The 19,515-nt window shown below is 33.0% G+C and overlaps 1 protein-coding gene across 4 annotated transcripts; it reads left to right on the top strand.

Moving 5' to 3' along the window:
- Positions 1-940: 940 nt before the first annotated feature.
- On the top strand, positions 941-6,112 carry LOC107863176 (hydroxyproline O-galactosyltransferase HPGT1). Of its 4 annotated transcripts, XM_016708985.2 has the most exons (12): positions 945-1,346; positions 1,420-1,483; positions 2,374-2,423; positions 2,513-2,703; positions 3,245-3,308; positions 3,387-3,459; positions 3,894-4,017; positions 4,170-4,257; positions 4,379-4,429; positions 5,196-5,267; positions 5,348-5,460; positions 5,650-6,112. In XM_016708985.2, the coding sequence occupies exons 1-12, from the start codon at positions 1,234-1,236 to the stop codon at positions 5,670-5,672; spliced, it is 1,026 nt and encodes a 341-aa protein (XP_016564471.1). In that variant the 5' UTR covers positions 945-1,233; the 3' UTR covers positions 5,673-6,112. The 4 variants fall into 4 exon arrangements, with proteins under 4 accessions (XP_016564472.1, XP_047261573.1, XP_016564470.1 ...); XM_016708986.2 differs by having other exon boundaries at positions 941-1,103; positions 3,245-3,459; XM_047405617.1 differs by having other exon boundaries at positions 941-1,179; positions 3,245-3,459.
- The last annotated feature ends 13,403 nt before the right edge of the window (positions 6,113-19,515 follow it).

The raw sequence follows: 19,515 nt of genomic DNA, 5'->3' as shown, positions 1-19,515 counted from the left end.
TTTTACTATTTTTTTAATATTTAAGAATTTAAAAATTAATTAAATAATTACAGCAAACCTTTTCTTATTAGAAGTCATTAGAATTAATGACAATTAATAAAAAATTTGATAAAATAAAAATTCCTAAATATATGATAAAAAATATTAAGGAAATTACTTTTGGTGAATTTCTTTTCCTTATATGTGAAAAAGAAACATTGGAAGAGAAATGTAGGAAGATATGGTAGGTGTATTGCGGACAATAGCAAGGTGGTACTAGAATTAATAATCCTCTATATTACTAATAATATTAGATTCCAATAAGAACAACAATGACCTTTTTTTTGAAAATCTTTTACGTTATATATTTATTTAAACTATGTAACACAATTAAAAACTTTATTTCAATCACTTTGCAAATGTTATGTGATTTATTCTCCATAATAGCCCACTCCTTAAGCTTTTCTTACTTTTCTCTTCTATTTTTTTTCTCTAGATAATTATTGCTTGATGACTTTACTTGATTTAAATTTTACATTGTATATATTCAATATGAAAATATTTATTGTTGATTTTAGAGATAAATATTTTCAACGTAAAGCAACAACCTCAAAGGATTGAAGGAGTAATTAATTTTGTACATAATATGTTATGCACTAACTATCGTATTGTCAACATTTTTTATTTATTAATTTCTGAATATTTTCTTTTATATTATCGAAGTGATTTTGTAAAATTAAATTTATTGAAGTTTCTCATGGTAATATATATATGTGCTTTTAATAAAATATATGTTATATTTATATTATTATATTAAAATATAAAAAATTCTTGAGAAGTGATTTAAACTTTTTGTACTTTATTAAAAATCTTTGCGACAAATAAAATCGTTTATTTTTAAATAATTGCACGTATAGCTAAACTAGTTATTTTTCAGAAGAGGGGAATGATATTACTTTCGTGAACTCTGGTGGCAATAACGGAACAGAAATAAATGAAATCTGAACGGTAGATCGGAAAGGGACCCGCCAGGCTACACCTAAATTCCCAATTCTTCACATAACGTCCCAAACTGAAAAACATTCCTTCACAGCGACGCCAAAGTGAAACCGCACTGACTCACTGTGAGTCATTAGTCAATGTACATCAACCATTTGGACTCCCAATTGTTGCATCCCTCACATTTACAAACTATAATAAGTATTATTTTCCTTCATTTGAGATTTGAGAATAATAATAATAATAATAATAATAATGCAGAGCCGGGGATCCAATGCCCGGTTCGCAGGAGTTGGGGTGCGATCCCCAATTTCATCACTAATGCTTGCCATGTTTGCTACTATGGCTTCCTTATATGTCGCCGGCCGGTGAGTTTTCCGGCTTCTCCGGCAAACGTTCCCTGAATTGCGCTGGTTTGACCCCCTTTTTTTTGTGGTGCAGGTTATGGCAGGATGCACAGAACAGGGTTTACTTAACGAAAGAGCTCGATAGAATTACCGGTCAGGTATGTACTGATTTTTGTTTTTTTTCTTGGATTTAGTGGTTTTGTTTGGACTGATGTAAAGACTATTAGATTTTGGATCCACTTGGCGGATCGCTATGACTTTTGTGCAAACTCCGTATCTGTGTTAAGAAACTCATTTAATATGTAAGAGTTAGTATTAATTTAGAATCAAATCTTGGCTACATGAGGTTAATGAATAGGAGTTTAAAGTTTTGGAAGAAAAAAGAAATTGTTCATATGGTTCAGGTTGAATGTATGTGATTGTGGTTGCACCAACTACTATATCGGATTATCGGTCATTGAGTTTGTGAAATAAGAAGAATTTGTTGCGAATGCGTTATCATATGGTGGATTATTTGGCAGATTGTGCTGAAAATGAGTGGCTATTGTCCAATGTGATTGGTGGACAATATGTAAAATTTAGAGAAAGAGCCTCGTTGCTTTAATTAGGTTTGGAATTTTATGCAGATTTCCTCTCTAGATAACAAAGACAGTACTACAAGTAACAGATTACCTGCATTCTCGAGTAAACCCTCAATTTTGATGTAAACTTTGAGCGGTAATCTCAAATTGGTTGTATAAGAGTGGTTTATTGACACATGTATCATTTAGTAGATCACTGGGAGGCTTGTGAAAAAAGTATCATTATTGTCCTACTGCCTACATGATTAGCGTTCAAAATGTTAAACTCAAAGAGTAGTCCTTGTCCGACTTTTTTAGGTTTGGCATTTTATGCATAATATCTAGCTGTAGATATGCAGTCCTCTTCTCTGGTTTGTGGCTAATTAAGTAAATGTTCTCTTACCATAGTTTGACGTCCATTCTTGAGCAAACACTCAATTTGATTTTTGTGCTTCGTGAGGAAATTAATATTTCTGATTAATTTCCAGGGACACTCTGCAATATCTGTTACAGACACATTAAAAATCATAGAGTGCAGGTTCGAAAATCTTCCCCTCTCAATTTGTGTTAATTGATGTCATAATTAACAAAAATTGACTAGTTTAATTAAGAATGTTTGGTTATTAGGGAGCAAAGGAAGAAACTATCTGCCCTAGAGATGGAACTGGCAGCTGCTAGACAGGAAGGATTTGTCTCCAAACAGTCATCAGATATGAAAAAAACTCCTGAAAAGGGTCCAGTAATAGTAATAGGAATTTTCACAAGTTTTGGGCGCAAAAATGATAGAGATGCTATAAGGAAGGCATGGATGTCAACTGGTAGAGTATCAGTTTTTATGATTTATTGATAATTTCTTTCTCGTTCTTCACATAATCGTGATGCTTGTCTTATTCTCATACATGTTCTTGTTATCCCATCCACAAGAAATGGAATACTACAACTTATCTTGGGAAGACTATTAATAGAATAATGAAAATGGACATTTTTTTAATCTTTACAAGGGAGGAGAAGTGAATGGGAGCATGTAGGAGTTTCTAGTGGCTTTCTAGAATTTCAAGAATATAATTAAACACTGAATTGAGAAATGGTAAACTACAACTGTGTAGTTTCCTTTTTTTGTTTTGGTTTTATCATATAACAAGGTAGAACTTGCCTTTTTGAGTAATGGAAACTATTTTTGGGATGACTTAGAAACAAGAGGTGGGTTTCATGATGGAAGAAGCGATTTGTTTTAGAGTGGGGAACTTATCTTATGATTCCAGCACTTACAATTTGACTTAAGAGTAATTATTAGAAAGTTCATGGAAGATTTTTCAAGTCATTGTCCTAGATTCTTCTCACATATTTTCCTACATCCAGGTGCGGCTTTGAAAAGAATGGAAGAAGAGAAAGGCATTGTTCCACGTTTCGTCATTGGCAGAAGGTATTTTCTTATAGTTATTGCTTCTTTCATTGTGAGTATTTATTCATTGGTTTCCTACACTTGCACCTCAATTTGCAGTGCTAATCGTGGAGACAGCTTGGACAGGAGCATTGACAGTGAAAACAGTCAAACTAATGATTTTTTTATTCTTGTGAGTTGTTAAGCTTGTGCTTTATTCATATGTCTCATGAGTTGTTAAATTAGTATATTAGTTTTTATGCTTGTGAGTTGTTAGATTAGTTTTTTGGCAGAATCAAAGATTTTTCTTGAGGTGAACTCATTTCCTTGATTTAGTTGTTCGTTTCAGATATGAACAGATCAATGTCCAACATAGATAATAGAAATTCCCTAGGACTGCTATAACTGGCATGATATAGATCATGAAATATATGAAGGTGAACCACAATGAAAAAACATACTTACGCCACTAGCATGCAGCAACTTTTATTTTCTATAAATTGCAAATACTTTTTCCACAAGTCTGAACCAAAAGATTTTGCTTTTAATACCCAATTTGTCTGCCCAGCTTGAGAAATTCAGCCATGCAGAGAAGAATTTAGCTGACAATGTCATTTGTTTGGACAGGAAAATCATGTTGAGGCTCCTGAAGAACTCCCAAAGAAAACAAAGCTATTTTTTGCACATGCAGCAGACAGCTGGACTGCTGACTACTATGCGAAAGTCAATGACAATGTCTTTGTAAACCTTGGTATGTTCAATGAGAAGCTAAGACTATAAGCTAACTACTACGACCCCCTAAAGAATTTTGCCAGAACATATGGGTATTATAATACAAATACTTGCTTTTTGGCATCTGTCAACACGTTAATATTGATTCAGTAACCTGCACCAATTGTGCAGATTCTTTGAGAAATGCACTTGCGTCGTATGTGAGTGTCCCTCGTGCATATATTGGGTGCATGAAATCAGGCGAAGTTTTCTCTGAACAGTGAGTGTGACTGAACAACTCAACTTATTGATAATATTAATCTGAACTGAAATAGTTGCATAAAAGTGCTTGACGAGGTCATCTTTTATGAGTATGATCAAGTATTTGTTTGATTTGACAGGGGCCACAAATGGTATGAACCAGATTGGTGGAAATTTGGAGATGGAAAAACGTGAGTCTCTAGTGCTTTTAAGGAAGTGCATTTACGTGTCTCTGTGTTACTTGAGTTACAATTTATTTTATATACTACTTACATGACTATGGCTCAGTGTAACTGAAAGGGGATTGATGTCTTTTTTGTCTGTTAGAACTTCTCTTGCTCTGCTGCATGTTTCACTTGGAGCTAGACTGCAGAAATTGATCTTCCAGTTACCTGATCTTCTTGGAAGGCCAAAATTTCCAAATCAACAATTATCACATTCGTTATTTCACGATTAGCATAGTTTCCAGTGACCTGTTCTTAACAGAATTTATTAGCGGCTTTGTCTTCTCTAAATTTGGAGATTCTCATTAGACCTTTGGAAGCCATCTTTCCTCTCAAACCCCAAAAATAAATATATAGAAAGGGGTTAATGTGCATAAACATGCAAAAAATTAGAGCTTTGGAAGCCATCTTTCCTCTCAAACCCCAAAAATAAATATATAGAAAGGGGGTTATATGTACAAACATGCAAAAAAATCGTACTTGAAAAAAAATGCATAAAAATCATTGATGGGCCAATAGCCATTCACTTAAATCATAGCTTCAGGAGCTGAAGCTGAAGCCAACTTTCAAGTACCATAATTGCCGTAATGCAAATCTTAAGTTTTTCCCCCTTCTATATACCAACGTTGTTTCATGTTTTGCTAATATTTTTGTTTTGTTGGAATATATATTATTTCTTTGTTATGAAAGATTACCAAAATGGCAAAGTTCATTTGTTGCTTCTTTCTTTTAGGTACTTTCGTCATGCTTCTACAGAGCTGTTTGTAATATCCCAAGCATTGGCTAGATACATTTCAATAAATAGGTGAGTTCTCATTCCATTGCATTCAGCACTACGGAATGTGGATGGATGTTAAAAACAGTAAGCCCTGGTTCGAATTGCAGAGCCCTACTCCGTACTTATGCACATGATGATGTCAGTGTTGGCTCCTGGTTTATTGGTGCCGATGTCAAATATATAGATGACAGGAAGTTTTGCTGCTCGTCTTGGTCAACAGGTTTCTTTATATCTCTTTCTTTATACCAGCAACCTTCTTGGACAGATTAAACCATGATCTCCTATGAAATATCCTATTAGTTAAACTGACTGTTGATCTATGAGTTTGCTGGACCACAAGAAGTGGAATGAAGTGCTTTTTGTGGACCAAGTCGCCGCACTACTTGATGTGACATGTAATGTATTACAGGAGCCATTTGTTCGGGAGTGTGATTTAACTTGACTGAAAAGTTCAAGAGATACTCAGTGGCATGCTTGTTGATTCCCTTGCTTCACAATTGCTAGCATTGTTTCATGACAGTGGGTTTTTGTCAAGGCATCTCTGTCAGCGGTTCGTCTGAAGTTCATTCCTTAATCATAAAACATATGTAGATAGTGGAGCTGCTAGAATTGCGAAGATTCTTCTGACGTAAGTAACACATAATGCATCTGTTGTGTGTGCGTCCATTCTTTAGGAAGTTGGGGTATTTAGCCCCAACCACTGAGCTTGTCAGGGCCAGAAGTTAATTTTACCATATTAAGATATGTTCATTGCTTATTCTTTGAGAAGCAAAGGGGATACTGGATACTTGAATACATATGTGAATTTTAGGATAATGTACTTTCTACAGCGAGGAATTCATAGAAAGAAAATGACCATTATAGTTTATGTATGCATCTTTCTCACCAGTAATTTCTTGTTTCTGCTTATATTGATTTTAGAGAATCGATGCGCTATTTGCTAACAAATCAAAGTCCTTCACATCCAACTTACATTATTTAGTTTTGCTAAGATTGACGACACTTAGGACCGAATAATTTCTCTTTTAACACCTTGTTAGAAACAAAAAAAATGTCCTAGTGTCTTTCTGGTGCTTCTCATCTTTGAACTACGCTATATCACTTGGAGACCTTTGAGATTGACGACGACATATGCCATTTTACTGTAATGAGTTTCTATGAGTTCCAGTGATTTTCTTTTAGTTAAACTGAAAGAACATTTATTAATCCGTGGTTAATTAACGGGTAAACAACATAAATTTCACAGTTTGAAGCTTAATTACAGAAAACTCTGACATTTTGCATAATTACTGAAATCCTGATTTTGGGTCTATCGTGATACATAATTAGTTCCTGATATATCCGACGAAGATACATTTTTTCCTTTGGAAAGACACATAACCAACTCTCGATACATTTTTTTCGATTTTGGGTCTGTCGAGATCCGACAAAGATATATTTTTTGTTCGTAAAAGATACATAATTAGCTCCCGATATTTTTTTTCGATTTTGGGCCTGTTGAGATACATAATTAGCTCCTCGATACATCCAACAAAAATACATCCCCGATACATCCAACGAAGATACACAATTAGGTGAAACTTTTTATACTTGCTTTGTAAGGGGGGGAGATTGTGTAAATATGGTAAGTTAAGGTGTATGTTTATGTTATTTTAGCTTAATTAATAGATTAAAGTGAAGGCGTTGATATTAAATACGTTCATTTAAGTGCGAATTTTTTTTTTCAACTACAATATCTTATCATAGTATTAGATGTTTATTTAACTCTTGCAATATGACGATCTTAAGTATATCTTTTTGCCAGATGAGAAACGGATAAAAGTATATTTTTCCAAGAAAGGTTGAATTGATTTTTGAAGATTTGCAAGAACAGGAATTTAACATCATCTGAATATTCATTACTCAATCACAAAACAAATGAAAAGAATTTGTTAAGGAAGATTTGTAATCCTCTAAAAATAACTAGAAGCTCAATTCATTACTGAATCACAGAACAAATGAAAAGAATTGGTTATGGAAGATTTGTAATCCTCTAAAAATGACCAAAATCCCAATTCATTACTGAATCGTAGAACAAATGAAAAGAATTGTGAAAATTAAAACAAATAAACTTATTAAATTGTTTATTACAAGTTATAACAGAACTTTGCAATAATTATTAGACTAAAGAAATAATTATAAGTTATAGCAACTTTTTAGAAAAATCTTTTTAATTAAATATCCGAAAATTATTTTTTAATATTTATTATTTATATTATTTCCTTATTTATATCATTTAACATTTATCACTCTTCATTAAATCTTTTGATAATTATGGCAAGTTATATTATTGGTATCAATGATTTTTCTTTATTTTAATAATTAAGTTTTAAAGTTTGTTCACAATTTTAAGAAGTCAAAATATGGTAAATATATTTTTTAACATTAATACTTGATTTTTACACACTATGTTGTAAATTCTCTACTATTTGGTGTACTGCTTGCTTGTATATAAAGTAATTTATAGAAGAGATTGTTGCGTTTTTATTAATAATGAGTAGGGTATTTATACAAGAGGATAGATCCATAACGAGGCTCAGGAAAGAGATTTGTACAATCAATCAACATAAATGAGAATCTTTACAATTATGAATATGCTAAAAACGAAAAACTAAATCTGTAAATAAAAAGGAAAAATTATTCACAATCCTCTAAGATATATCTCTAATATGCCCCGCAAGATGGTAGGTCGATTAGAGATACCAATCTTGGAACGTAAAAACTCAAAAGAATTGCGAGGAAGAGATTTGGTAAGCATATCAACTAGTTGGTCCTTCGATGAAACATGTGAAACCCGAAGGAGACCTTGCTGGACTAATTTACGGACAAAATGATAATCAAGTTCAAAGTGCTTCACGCGAGAGTGGAACACAGGGTTAGCACAAACATATGGAGCACCAAGATTATCACAGTAGATGACCGGTGGCTGAGCTGTAGTAATCGATAACTCCTTGAGAAGGTTAGGCACCCAACAAAGTTCAGCATTGGTAGAGGCAATGGCCCTGTATTCTGCCTCTGTTGAAGAGAGAGCTACAACTCATTTCTTAGAACTCCATGAGACTGGATGACTGCCAAGAAACACGACATAGCCTGTAGTAGATGAGCGATCATGCGATCACCAGCCCGATCAGAGTCGAAAAATGCATAAAGCAAGAGAGGAGAGTCTTTCTGAAGAAATAAACTACGGTCTGAAGTCCTAGCTAGATAGCACAAGACACGTTTTACCATGGTCCAATGAGTTGTCATGGGAAAGCTTATAAATTGAGACAATTTATTAACTATAAAAGCAACATCTGGATGAGTAAACTACAAGTATTGCAGGCTTTAAACTACAGTCCTGTATTGTGTGGGATCTTCAAGAGAAGAACTACCTTTAGAACCTGGACATGAACCACAAGCCATAGGTGTTCTCACTGTTTTTGCATCTGCCATGTTGGTCCTTTCAAGTAGTTCACATACATATTTTTGTTGGTTAAGAAATAGACCAACAGGTGACCGAATGACTTCAACACCCAAGAAAAAATTTAGATCACCAAAATCTTTTATGGAGAACCGAGTACCAAGCTGCTTGATAAATTCTTCAACATGGTGTGATTGATTACCAGTAATTATGAGATTGTCAACATAAATAATAAGATAGATAATAACTCCAAGTTTTGCATAGATGAAGAGACAATGATCACACTGAAAGTGATGAAAAACAAGAGGCACAAGATAAGCTTTCAGTTCATCATACCAGGAACGTGGAGCCCGCTTCAAGTCATAGATAGCCTTGTGTAATCGACAAATATGATTAGGAAACTTCTCATTGACAAATCCAGGTGGTTGAGACATGTAAACTTCCTCAGATAGATACCCATGTAGAAATGCATTATTAACATCTAATTGCCTGAGTAGCCAATCTTTAGAAACCGCGAGAGAAAGAACAACTCTCACTGTAGTATGTTTAGCAACATGAGAGTATGTCTCAAAATAATCCACACCAGGTCGTTGAAGATAACCTTCAGCAACCAACCAATCTTTATAATATCCAATGCTGCCATCCGAATTATACTTAATACAAAATATCCATTTCCAACCCACTGGTTTCATATGAGGAACAGATGGAACAAGAAACCAAGTGCCTTGATTTTGCAATGCAGAAACCTCTGCGTTTATAGCAACATAATTTGGATCTTTTAAGGCTTGACGAACAATACGAGGTTCGATCGACTTAGGTAAGGGAGAAGGTTGTATTATCCTTGTAAAGATTTTAGTTACTGGAGATGGTTTGGTTAATGGTGAGTACGGGGATACGTTAACATTAGCAGCATCATGGGTAGTAACACTTGGGCACAATTTTTGAACGGGTTTATGAATGTTATTCTTTGACCGAGTAGTCATGGGATGAGAGGGTTGAATGATCAGATTATGATTTGACACATTGGGGTTATTAGGTGAAGAGGGGTCAGAAGAAGGTAAAAAGGTAGAACTAACAGAAGATGACGAAGGAGAAGGAGACATACCTGATTGGTGAATATTGGATGAATTCGCAGTCTCATTTGATGAAGAAGCATTGCCAGGCACACCACTGGAAGATGTGGGACCAAAGTCCGGTGTAGTAGAGGTGATAGATGAAGGTTAGTCACGTGTAAGAGGAATTACAAAGTGGTTGGGAACCCAAGAGTCAATAGTGTCATTTTATGGCCTACTTTCTGTTAGTTCAAGAGACATATTGTAATACCCCAGGAAATTTTTCGTTGAAATTTTGTGCGTAAACGTGTTGGGTTCTATCTTCTAGAATGAATTATAAATTTTTTCATGTGGAATGTCTTATAGTATGACCCACCATTACGTAGAGTATCGAATAAGCTTTCCAACGATATATGGATCATCCAAAACGGACACCCGAGCGACGAGTTATGAACATTCCGATTGAACCGTGAATAGTAGTTAATAGTAAAACGTGCAAGAAAAAGTACTGAGGCCTGGCGTATTTTTGCTTCATATTTAAATGATCATAACTCCTTTTACATAATGATCTGGGTGATCTACTATATATCAACGGAAAGCTCTGCGAGTCCTCTTTCCAATGAAATTGGTTTCATCCAATTTGTCTATCGAAGCAAAAAGTTATGGTCGATCTACTTTAGCCTATCAAAAGTGAATTTTTGGGTCAACTTCAAATGATCATAAATCCTCGTACACAATGATCTGGGTGAGATACTATATATCAACGAAAATATATGAGAGTCCTTTTTCTAATTAAATTGGTTTCATCCAATTTGGATATCAGAGTAAAACGTTATGATTGATCTACTTCAGACTATAAAAATAGTCCACCAAAGGATAGATTCGAGAATTATTTGATTTTTAGGGGCGTTTTGGTCATTTTCCCCACCCAAAATCCGTCCAAACCCTATATTAAAGCCTATTAGAAGCATTATATGTTATATTTCATCAAATTCCCTCAAAAAGAACACCCTAAGCTCCTACATCCAACTTCAAGAACCTCCAAAGTTCACCATTAATTCTGCAAATTTATTCAAGATTCCAAGTTCCTAGTTCAAGAACCTCCAAAGTTCACCATTAATTCTACAAATTTATTCAAGATTCCAAGTTCCTAGTCCAAGAACTCCAAGAACCATCATTCAAAGGCACGATTAACATCTCAAAAATGAGTATCGATCTAAAGTTCATCATTCAAGGTATGTGGGGTTTTTCAACAAGAACTCTCTTTCGTTCTTGTGACCAAAAGTAATTTTCTTTACAAAGGTATGATTTTTATTTAACTTTTATGAATTTGAAGGATGAACCCATATCTTATGATGATTATTATGAAATCTTGATGTTTATGATTTGAAAGATGAATTTATATGTGTGGAGATATAACGCATGAATCTTGAACGATATTTATCATGATTTTGATATTTGGGTCGTGGATCCCCATTGGAAATTGTGTTTTTTTTTAGAAAGTGTGTGTTATAAGCACGTTGATGTTAAATATTTGAGATATTTTGAATGATTTGACCTTTTGGTCTTAATGGAGTTGTTTTGAACTCGAGTGTGAAAGAAATCCACAACGTGGTTGATTTTGATAGATGGCAAGCATGATGGCTCCCGATGTATATTTATGTATTACTGAAATTATTTTGTTGTGGATTGTCTTTGAAATGATCTGAGCTAAGTTCGAGAGAAATCTTTAGCACCGAGGTGGAGGTATAAAGCGACCTTACTTTCCTAGAACTATGTGCCCCCGTAGGAGTGAGCCTGAGGCTGATTTATATAGTGATCACTAGTTTGTGTGGATTTGATATCGATGGTCGTACTCCGATGGCAAGGATAGGACGGCTCTCCCCAACGTGGGTTGTACGTTGGACTCCATGTAGCTCACATGGTTTATGTCGGTTATAGGATCTCCCAATGTGTGTGTTTTCTTGTGTCTATGGTGAATGGTGAAGTGATTTGAAAGTGGAATTGTGAAAGTTATTCTTTTGAAAGATTTAAATGATATTTACATTATGAGAATTGATATTCTTGATGAACTGAAAGTGATTGACAAATTATATGATGACTCACATATGTTATTATACTTATTTCATCCTCTCATGATTATGATGATTTTCTTCGGGCTATGTGATTATTTCATACATCCTGCATATTTCTTATAAATATTTATGATGATGATGTTTATATAACTGCATACACCCCCATATACTCGGTTCCTTTCTATGGTACTGACCCACATCTTCGGATGTGGGCTGCATTTTCTTGGAATATAGGTTCAGGTGCTCAGTCCCAGGTTCGACAGTAATTCTTCGGGCTCGCTATTCTACATCCTCTGTTGTAGTGAGTCCTCATGATTCGAGGACTTGATGTTCTATTGATGGTTTCATTGAGTTGGCTATATTTTGATACTGAGTATGAGTCAATCGGGGCATGTCCCAATGGCTCGTTGGTTTTATTGATTTTCTTAGAGGCTTTTTAGACTAGTATAGATGTTGGGAGTTGACTAATAAGTCGTATTTTGTTATCTTTTTGAAATTCTTTTATTCTTGGATGATGATTACTCTGTTGATATTTGAGGATTATTTATGGAAACCCGGTTGATTCATGTTGAACTGAATGAAAATGGCTCAAAGGGTTAGCTTGGGGCTACTCGTAGCCTCAAGCACCGTGTGACGCTCTAGAATCCGTTTTTAGGGCGTTACACATATAAGGAAAAGAGTGTCCCATAAAATCAACATGACGAGATAAATAAAGACAAGACTTTACATGATCATAACACTTATAAGCACTGATTTTGTGAATAACCTAAGAAAAGATAAGGAGTAGAGCGAGGCTATAATTTATTTTGATTATAAGGACGTAACCATGGATAACATAAATAACCAAAGACCAGAAGTTTGTTATAGTTTGCTAGAGTACCATATAATCTGAAAAAAGGTGAATCACCATTTAAAGTTTGGGTGGGCAACCTGTTGATTAAGTAAGCAACAGTAGTGCAAGCATAAGACCAAAACTTTAGAGAAAGATTCGCACTGTGTAATAATGTGATACCTGTCTCCACAACATAGCGATGGCGACGCTCGACAGTGGCATTGTATTCAGGTGTGTAGGGAGGAGTGACAAAATAGGATATCCCATTCTCTTCAAAGAATGAACAGAGATGAAAAAATTCTCTGTCATTGTCAAAGTAAAATCATATTATGGGCTTTTGAAACAATTTCTCAACAACTCGTTTGAATTTTGGAAACACAATTGAAACATCAGACTTTCTCTCTAGAGGAAATAACCAGATATATTTCATATAATGATCCACAAATATTAAATAATATTGAAAACCATCAATAGAAACTTTTGGTCCAACACCCCAAACATCCGAATAAATATATTCCAAAGGAGAAGAACTTTGTATTGCGGATTTATAAAAGGGAGTCTTATCATTTTATTGCATTTACAAGAATTGCAAAAAAAATTCTTCTCTAAAGGTGAAGAAATATTCAAAAACTTTAGAATACAACAAAAAGTAGGAGTGGAGGGATGCCTGAGACGTCAATGCCGGTTGGGAGCGGTGGTGATGGAAGTGATGTTGGATTGAGCATTAGATATAACTTGGATGGCAGACTTGGATGGCCATGGGTATACACCACCCTTAGGCTTCCATACTACCAGTGGTGTTCTCGTACAATAATCCTTCATAACAAATGAGTAAGGTGAGAAGTTAACAGAGATATGATTATCACTACACAATTTATAAACAGAGATAAGATTCTTTTTCATATGAGGCACATATAAAACATTGATCAAATTGAGAGGGGCAGAGGAAGAGGGTAGAAGAGTAGATCCTGTATGGGTAATCTTATAAGATTACCATCACCAAGCATGACATCCTCAGTACCATCATATTCAGAGTAAAGAGAAAGATTTTGTAAGTCTTGTGTAACATGGTGTGAGGCACCAGAGTCGACAAACTAATTTGGATCCGCGTTGGTGGACTATAAAACAAAGTTAGCTTTGGGTTGCTGATCACTGGATCGGTTGAAGTTTCTGGAAGAACGACTAGATTTGGTACTTGTGACAGCAAAAAAATGGAAAGTAATTTCCTACATTGCTTGACATGGTGGCCAGGTTTGTCGCATAATTGACAAGTGACCTTAGGTCGATTATTTTGGCCACCTAAATGGCCTCCTCGATTGCTGTCATTTCCATTCCTATTGAAAGGAGGGAAATTCCTTTGATTGGAGTGTGATTTATTGGTATTTTGATTGTAATTCCAATTAGTAGATGCAGGAGGTTTAGCAACAAAGTTCGCCATGATTGGCGCCACAGTTTGTGATGAACACCGAGTCAAATAAGCTTTAAAGTTGGTCAATTTTTCATGAAGCTCTTGAAAGGTAATGGTTGTTTCACGAGCACAAAGTGCAAAGGTAATGCTATCATACTCGGAAGGAAGGCCGTATACGGCATGAAAAAAAACTTTATCAGTAAATAAATGAACACCAACTGAAGCAAGCTTGGCACATATCTCTTTGATTTTCTGCAAATACACAGTGATGGAGAGATTTCCCTTTTGAATAGTATTCAAGTCTTCTCTCAGGCTCATTATACGAGCACGCGATGACTTGGCATAGGTCGTGGCAAGATTTTGTCAAAGTGCATAAGAAGTTTTATCATCCATAACAAAGGGTATAATTTCTAGTGAAAGGTTGCAACCATGGCACTTCTAATTAGATAAGCTTGTCGTTTATAATTAGAGGTAGCTCAGTTGGATGGTGGTTCATTTATGAACGAACAAAAATCATAGGCAGTAAGCAATGTTTCTCACTGATATTGCCAAGATTGGTAATTGGTGGTGGTGAGTTTCAATGGGGCTTGGGCGACAACATTGATTGAAATAAGTTGGTCATGATTTTTCAAAGAGATGATGTTAGAGAATGCCACAATTTTTTGCGGAGAAGGAATAGTTGATGGAGAAGTTTGGTTTTCAGGTGTCGAAGTGTGGTTTGTTGGAGTTGTGTGAGAATTAGAGGTGCTATTGAGGGAGCCATGGCTGCTGGGAAAAAAATTACTGCCTAGAAAACTTGTTGACTGTGAAACACAATAGCCCTGATACTATAAAGTAATTTACAGAATAGATTATTGCACTTTTATTAATAATGAGTAAGGTATTTATACAAGAGGATGAATCCATAGGGAGGACCAGGAAAGAGATCTGTACAATCAATAAATATAAATGCGAATCTTTACAATTATGAATATGCTAAAAACGGAAAACTAAATTTGTAAATAAAGAGGAAAAATCATTCACAATCCTCTAATATATATCTCTAATAATATACAGGAGATTTTTCTGCTATTAATAAAATTATTTATCTAATTTAAAAAATCATGGAAAAGAGTATATCAAAGAATAAAATAATGGAGAAGTTAATTGCATGGGGGAATGAGAAAAACTAGCAAGCTAAAGAGACTAATTGGAGACAAAGGTCTTAATGTTTAAGGGTTACTCATCAACGAGATGAGTATTGTTTTCTATATTTTCATTTTAAACAAGAACACAAAATAACATCTCCTGACACAGCCATTTTGCATCCTGATCATACAACAAGTCAACAGTAAATTGCAAATCATAAGCAAGACAGGAAAAATATGGTGATTAGCTTACTAAGTATATTATTCATATGATGAAATTATGGTCTGAAGAGCTCAAAGGATAGATCACTGTACCAGCAGATCTCACATATAATACATATACATCTCATATAGTTATTACAGTAGGTGAACGAGTATAGCTAATCTTTTGATATTTCTTTTAACACATTATATCAACAAGAAAATAGAACATCCCCACAGCCTATACTATAGATACGCTAGTCCTTAAAAAATATTAATATGTATGCTCTATGACATCTTTTGTTAATGTGTTTTATGAAAACTAATGTATACCCTAGAAAAAATAGTATACTCACTGGTCATCATACATTAAAGTTAATGTGTTTGATGATCTCAAATAGAGATGGAACTTACAATTTTTAATCTAAGTAATGTTATTTACTTCTACCATCATCATGTCCAATCACTTGATATCATCATACCATTATTTTTTATTGTCACTTATTATTTTTCAGTGATTGCGGTATTTATGCGTGTGTCCTTGATAAATTTGTCAGTCATAGTGTGTTTGATATTTCAACCAACAAGTTCAACTTTGGGACTATGCTAAAAAAAATAAGATGTTGGTGTGATCAGTAAAAGTGAGGTGACTGGCAATATTACGAACAGACTCGCTGGTTCAAAGATTTTGAGAGATATTGCTACTTCAACAGTCCCTAAAAAAATACGGCATACATAGACATGGATATTGTATTTTAATGTTTAATTATTTGATGCTCATTACTGTCTATTTTTCTAAGATTGTTGGTGTGAACAAAGTTTAGTTTATGAACAAAGTTTAGTTTATGTATTTAAGTAGTATTTATACAATGTTATGCTACTTTAACATTTGTCACATTCATAAAACTCATTCAACACAAATGTGATATATGCGAAACTTCATCGATGCCAATTTTAATATCAATTTAATACATTGAGAACCCAAAAAAAAAGAATTACTTAAGTGTGAAATAAGTATATAAACTGATTTCAACGTAATTTATTAAACAATTCATGGATACTGTATTGTGTGTTATACTAATTTCATACACTAAAAACAGTTATAAGAATATATCATTTGTATGTAAAATCTTATTTACCAACACAAATAACAGATTGTTCAGTATTTTCATTAATATTCATTAACATATATTTTGTTGTCACATACAATAAATTTAACAAAAAAATCAACAATACTACTTTTTTTTTATCTAAATACACCATTACTTCCATGTCATTGTGTATGAGCATTTGTGGGTATGTATCACCTATCAAAAACTTAATCTCAATTTGAATTGAGGTAATGTCAATCTTCAACTGTTTTGATATTGCATTAACCAATCCTCTATACTTTGAATCTGCATCTTACATAATTCCTTCTACAACAAAATCTTTAGATCTCCCTGTAAACATATTACATAGTTAATTAGTAGGAATTATTTGAATTTTCATAATTTGAAAATATGAAAATTCATAATTTCAATATATTATATTTCATAATTTCAACATAAAAAAAATACATAAAATAATACAACAAATAAATATTATATCGAAATTGATTCTACTCAAAGCAATCAGAATAACATAATGAAAAACGATTAATGCATGAAACATGGACGAACGATGTTTTTGTTATTTGGTTTCGTATGCGTTTGCTATATGAAATATTGATTTCTGAACAGTTTCACAAAAAATTAAAAGATTAATTAACTTAAACAAATAAAACACTGTTAACATTCCATCTTCCTCCATGCATTATAAGCAGAGAATGTAACTTATCACCTCCATTAGATTGATTAAAGACACAGTTATATCAGAATCTTTTTAAAAAGAAGAAAGGAAAAATTAGAAGAAAGTGAAATTTTGATTAAGGAAAACAAATCGTTGGTTGAATTATGATTTTGGAATAACACAATCGTTAGCAGATGCAACAGTAGAAAATTACACTTATATTAAAATATTTTCTACAAGAAGAATGGAAAACTTTGAAGAAACTATAATTATGATGAAGTAGTAGAAATCACAGATTGGTTATTATTTTTGAAAGAAGAAACCATTTATATGTTAATGAAGTTGGAACAATACTTTAATTCAACATTTTAACAATAAATAATTTAAGAAACAAATAAAAAAATTATTTAATTCGTTAAATACGTTTGATTGCAAAATATCAATTTGCTAAATAATGTAACATACCTAACGAATCTCATCTCTGTCCATGACGTATCATGATTGAATGTAATTTATCAAAATTCATATTTTAATAACACAATAATAACTTATGTTTGCTTTCTTTTAAAAAAAAATTCTCAAAAGTTGCATAAAATAAAAAGAAAATGTGAAATTGGTTTACTGAAACAATAAAATCATGTAGAAAAAAAATAAAAGTGTATGAAGATGGAAACTCTTAATTGACGCATTAAAATAGGAAAAATAAAAACGGTTAGAGGGATTTGCGAGGGAGGGGGGGGGGGTTGATATCAATTATTAATGTTAACTACATTTAAGGAAGGAATATTGTAGATTAGTTATATTAAATCTTTATTTTCCTTTTCTGTAATTATTTTGATATGCCTTTTTAAAAAAATGAAAAACACATTTTTAAGTTTTTTTTTTTAAATGAAAGTTGTTATAACTTGAAAACTAGAAAGGGTTGCTATAACTTGTAATAAATAATCTAATAAGTTTATTAAGTTAATTTTTTCAAAGAATTTGTTAAGGAAGATTTGTAATCCTCTAAAAATGACTAGAAGCCCAATTCATTACTGAATCGCAGAACAAATGAAAAGAATTTGTTATGGAAGATTTGTAATCCTCTAAAAACGACTAGAAACCCAATTTTGTTGGTTCCAAAACTTTGGGGAATTATCTCACTTCAATTGGTTTAAGGCAAAATTCTCTTTTTCGTTCAAGTTACAAGTGCGGATGTTGATGGCACTTTTGCGCGACCTGACAACTAATAAGGCCATTTTTGTGTCAAAATAAAACGTTGGGCCTTTTTTTAAAAAAAAAATTAGTTAAAGTATGAAGGATAAAAGCTAAAAATCATCAACTTTAGGAAAAAAAATAATTAAAGATCATTTCAAAATAGGAGCATTCGAGCTAATGACCCTTAAAATTTCAGTTTTTTTTTTGCATGGGTTGTTTCGATTTTGGAATTACTTTAAATTTTATCCCTCGAATAAGTGGTTTTTAATTTTTGCCTCCGCTATTTATTTCATGAAAAATTTATGGGACAAAGTATTTATGACTTAATTTCGCAATACAATTTTTTTTGAAAGAATATTTGCTCTACGACATAAGTTCAATACTATTGGTAAACCTTTTAAAGAATTTTAATTTGGGCAAAAGTTTAGTAGGTATAACTTGTGTCTTGAGGGTATAAACCTGAGATAAGACACAAGTATTCCTAAACTATACTCAAAGTTGTTATGATAGACTTAAATTTTACGGGATTCTTATTACCTCCTAAACTTATTGTTTCTGTATTTTTGTGTTGACATGGTAGCATAAAGAGAGCACAAAAATATTTTGATGTATGACAACGACTTTAGCAAAAAAGAGTATAAAAATACGGAAAAAAATAAATTTAGGGAGAGGGAAGGGGATAATAGAATCCCATAAAATTTAGGTTAGGGGTACTTGTGCCTTATCTCGTATAAACTTCTTAAAATATAAAGTTTTAAAACTAAACTTATGCCTTGGGGGCATAAATCCAATAGTATGAAATTTTTAAGGCATAAAGTTGTTAATTGAATTTATGCCTTGTAAGACATAACTAATGCATTGATATATAAACTTAATTGTATGAGCTTATTAAGGCATAGTATTCTAAAACAAAACTTATGCTTTGAGGCATAACACATGATCTTCTTAAGAAATAATGTTCTACAAACTAAACTTATCTCTTACAACACATAATTTGTGCACAACAAATATTTTTTGCCTTACAATTTCATACCTTTAATATAACTACATTAACATATTCATTATATTCCAACTAATTTTATATTTTAAAATAGTAGAGATATTTTGTCCATATTTTAATTACTTAAAATATTGAAGGATAAAAATTGAATAACATCCCAAAAATAATGTATTC

This window comes from Capsicum annuum, unplaced genomic scaffold (assembly GCF_002878395.1).
Source record: "Capsicum annuum cultivar UCD-10X-F1 unplaced genomic scaffold, UCD10Xv1.1 ctg80413, whole genome shotgun sequence".
NCBI lineage: Eukaryota > Viridiplantae > Streptophyta > Magnoliopsida > Solanales > Solanaceae > Capsicum > Capsicum annuum.
The sequence above is the reverse complement of the archived record's forward strand: the minus strand, read 5'-3'. Positions and strand labels throughout refer to the sequence as shown.

Excerpts from the sequence above, each read along its gene's own strand:
- LOC107863176 (XM_016708984.2), top strand. The coding sequence starts at position 1,234 with ATGCAGAGCCGGGGATCCAATGCCCGGTTCGCAGGAGTTGGGGTGCGA. Across the intron at positions 1,484-2,373 it reads TCGATAGAATTACCGGTCAG|GGACACTCTGCAATATCTGT; the intron begins GTATGTACTGAT and ends ATTAATTTCCAG. Across the intron at positions 2,424-2,512 it reads TTAAAAATCATAGAGTGCAG|GGAGCAAAGGAAGAAACTAT; the intron begins GTTCGAAAATCT and ends TTTGGTTATTAG.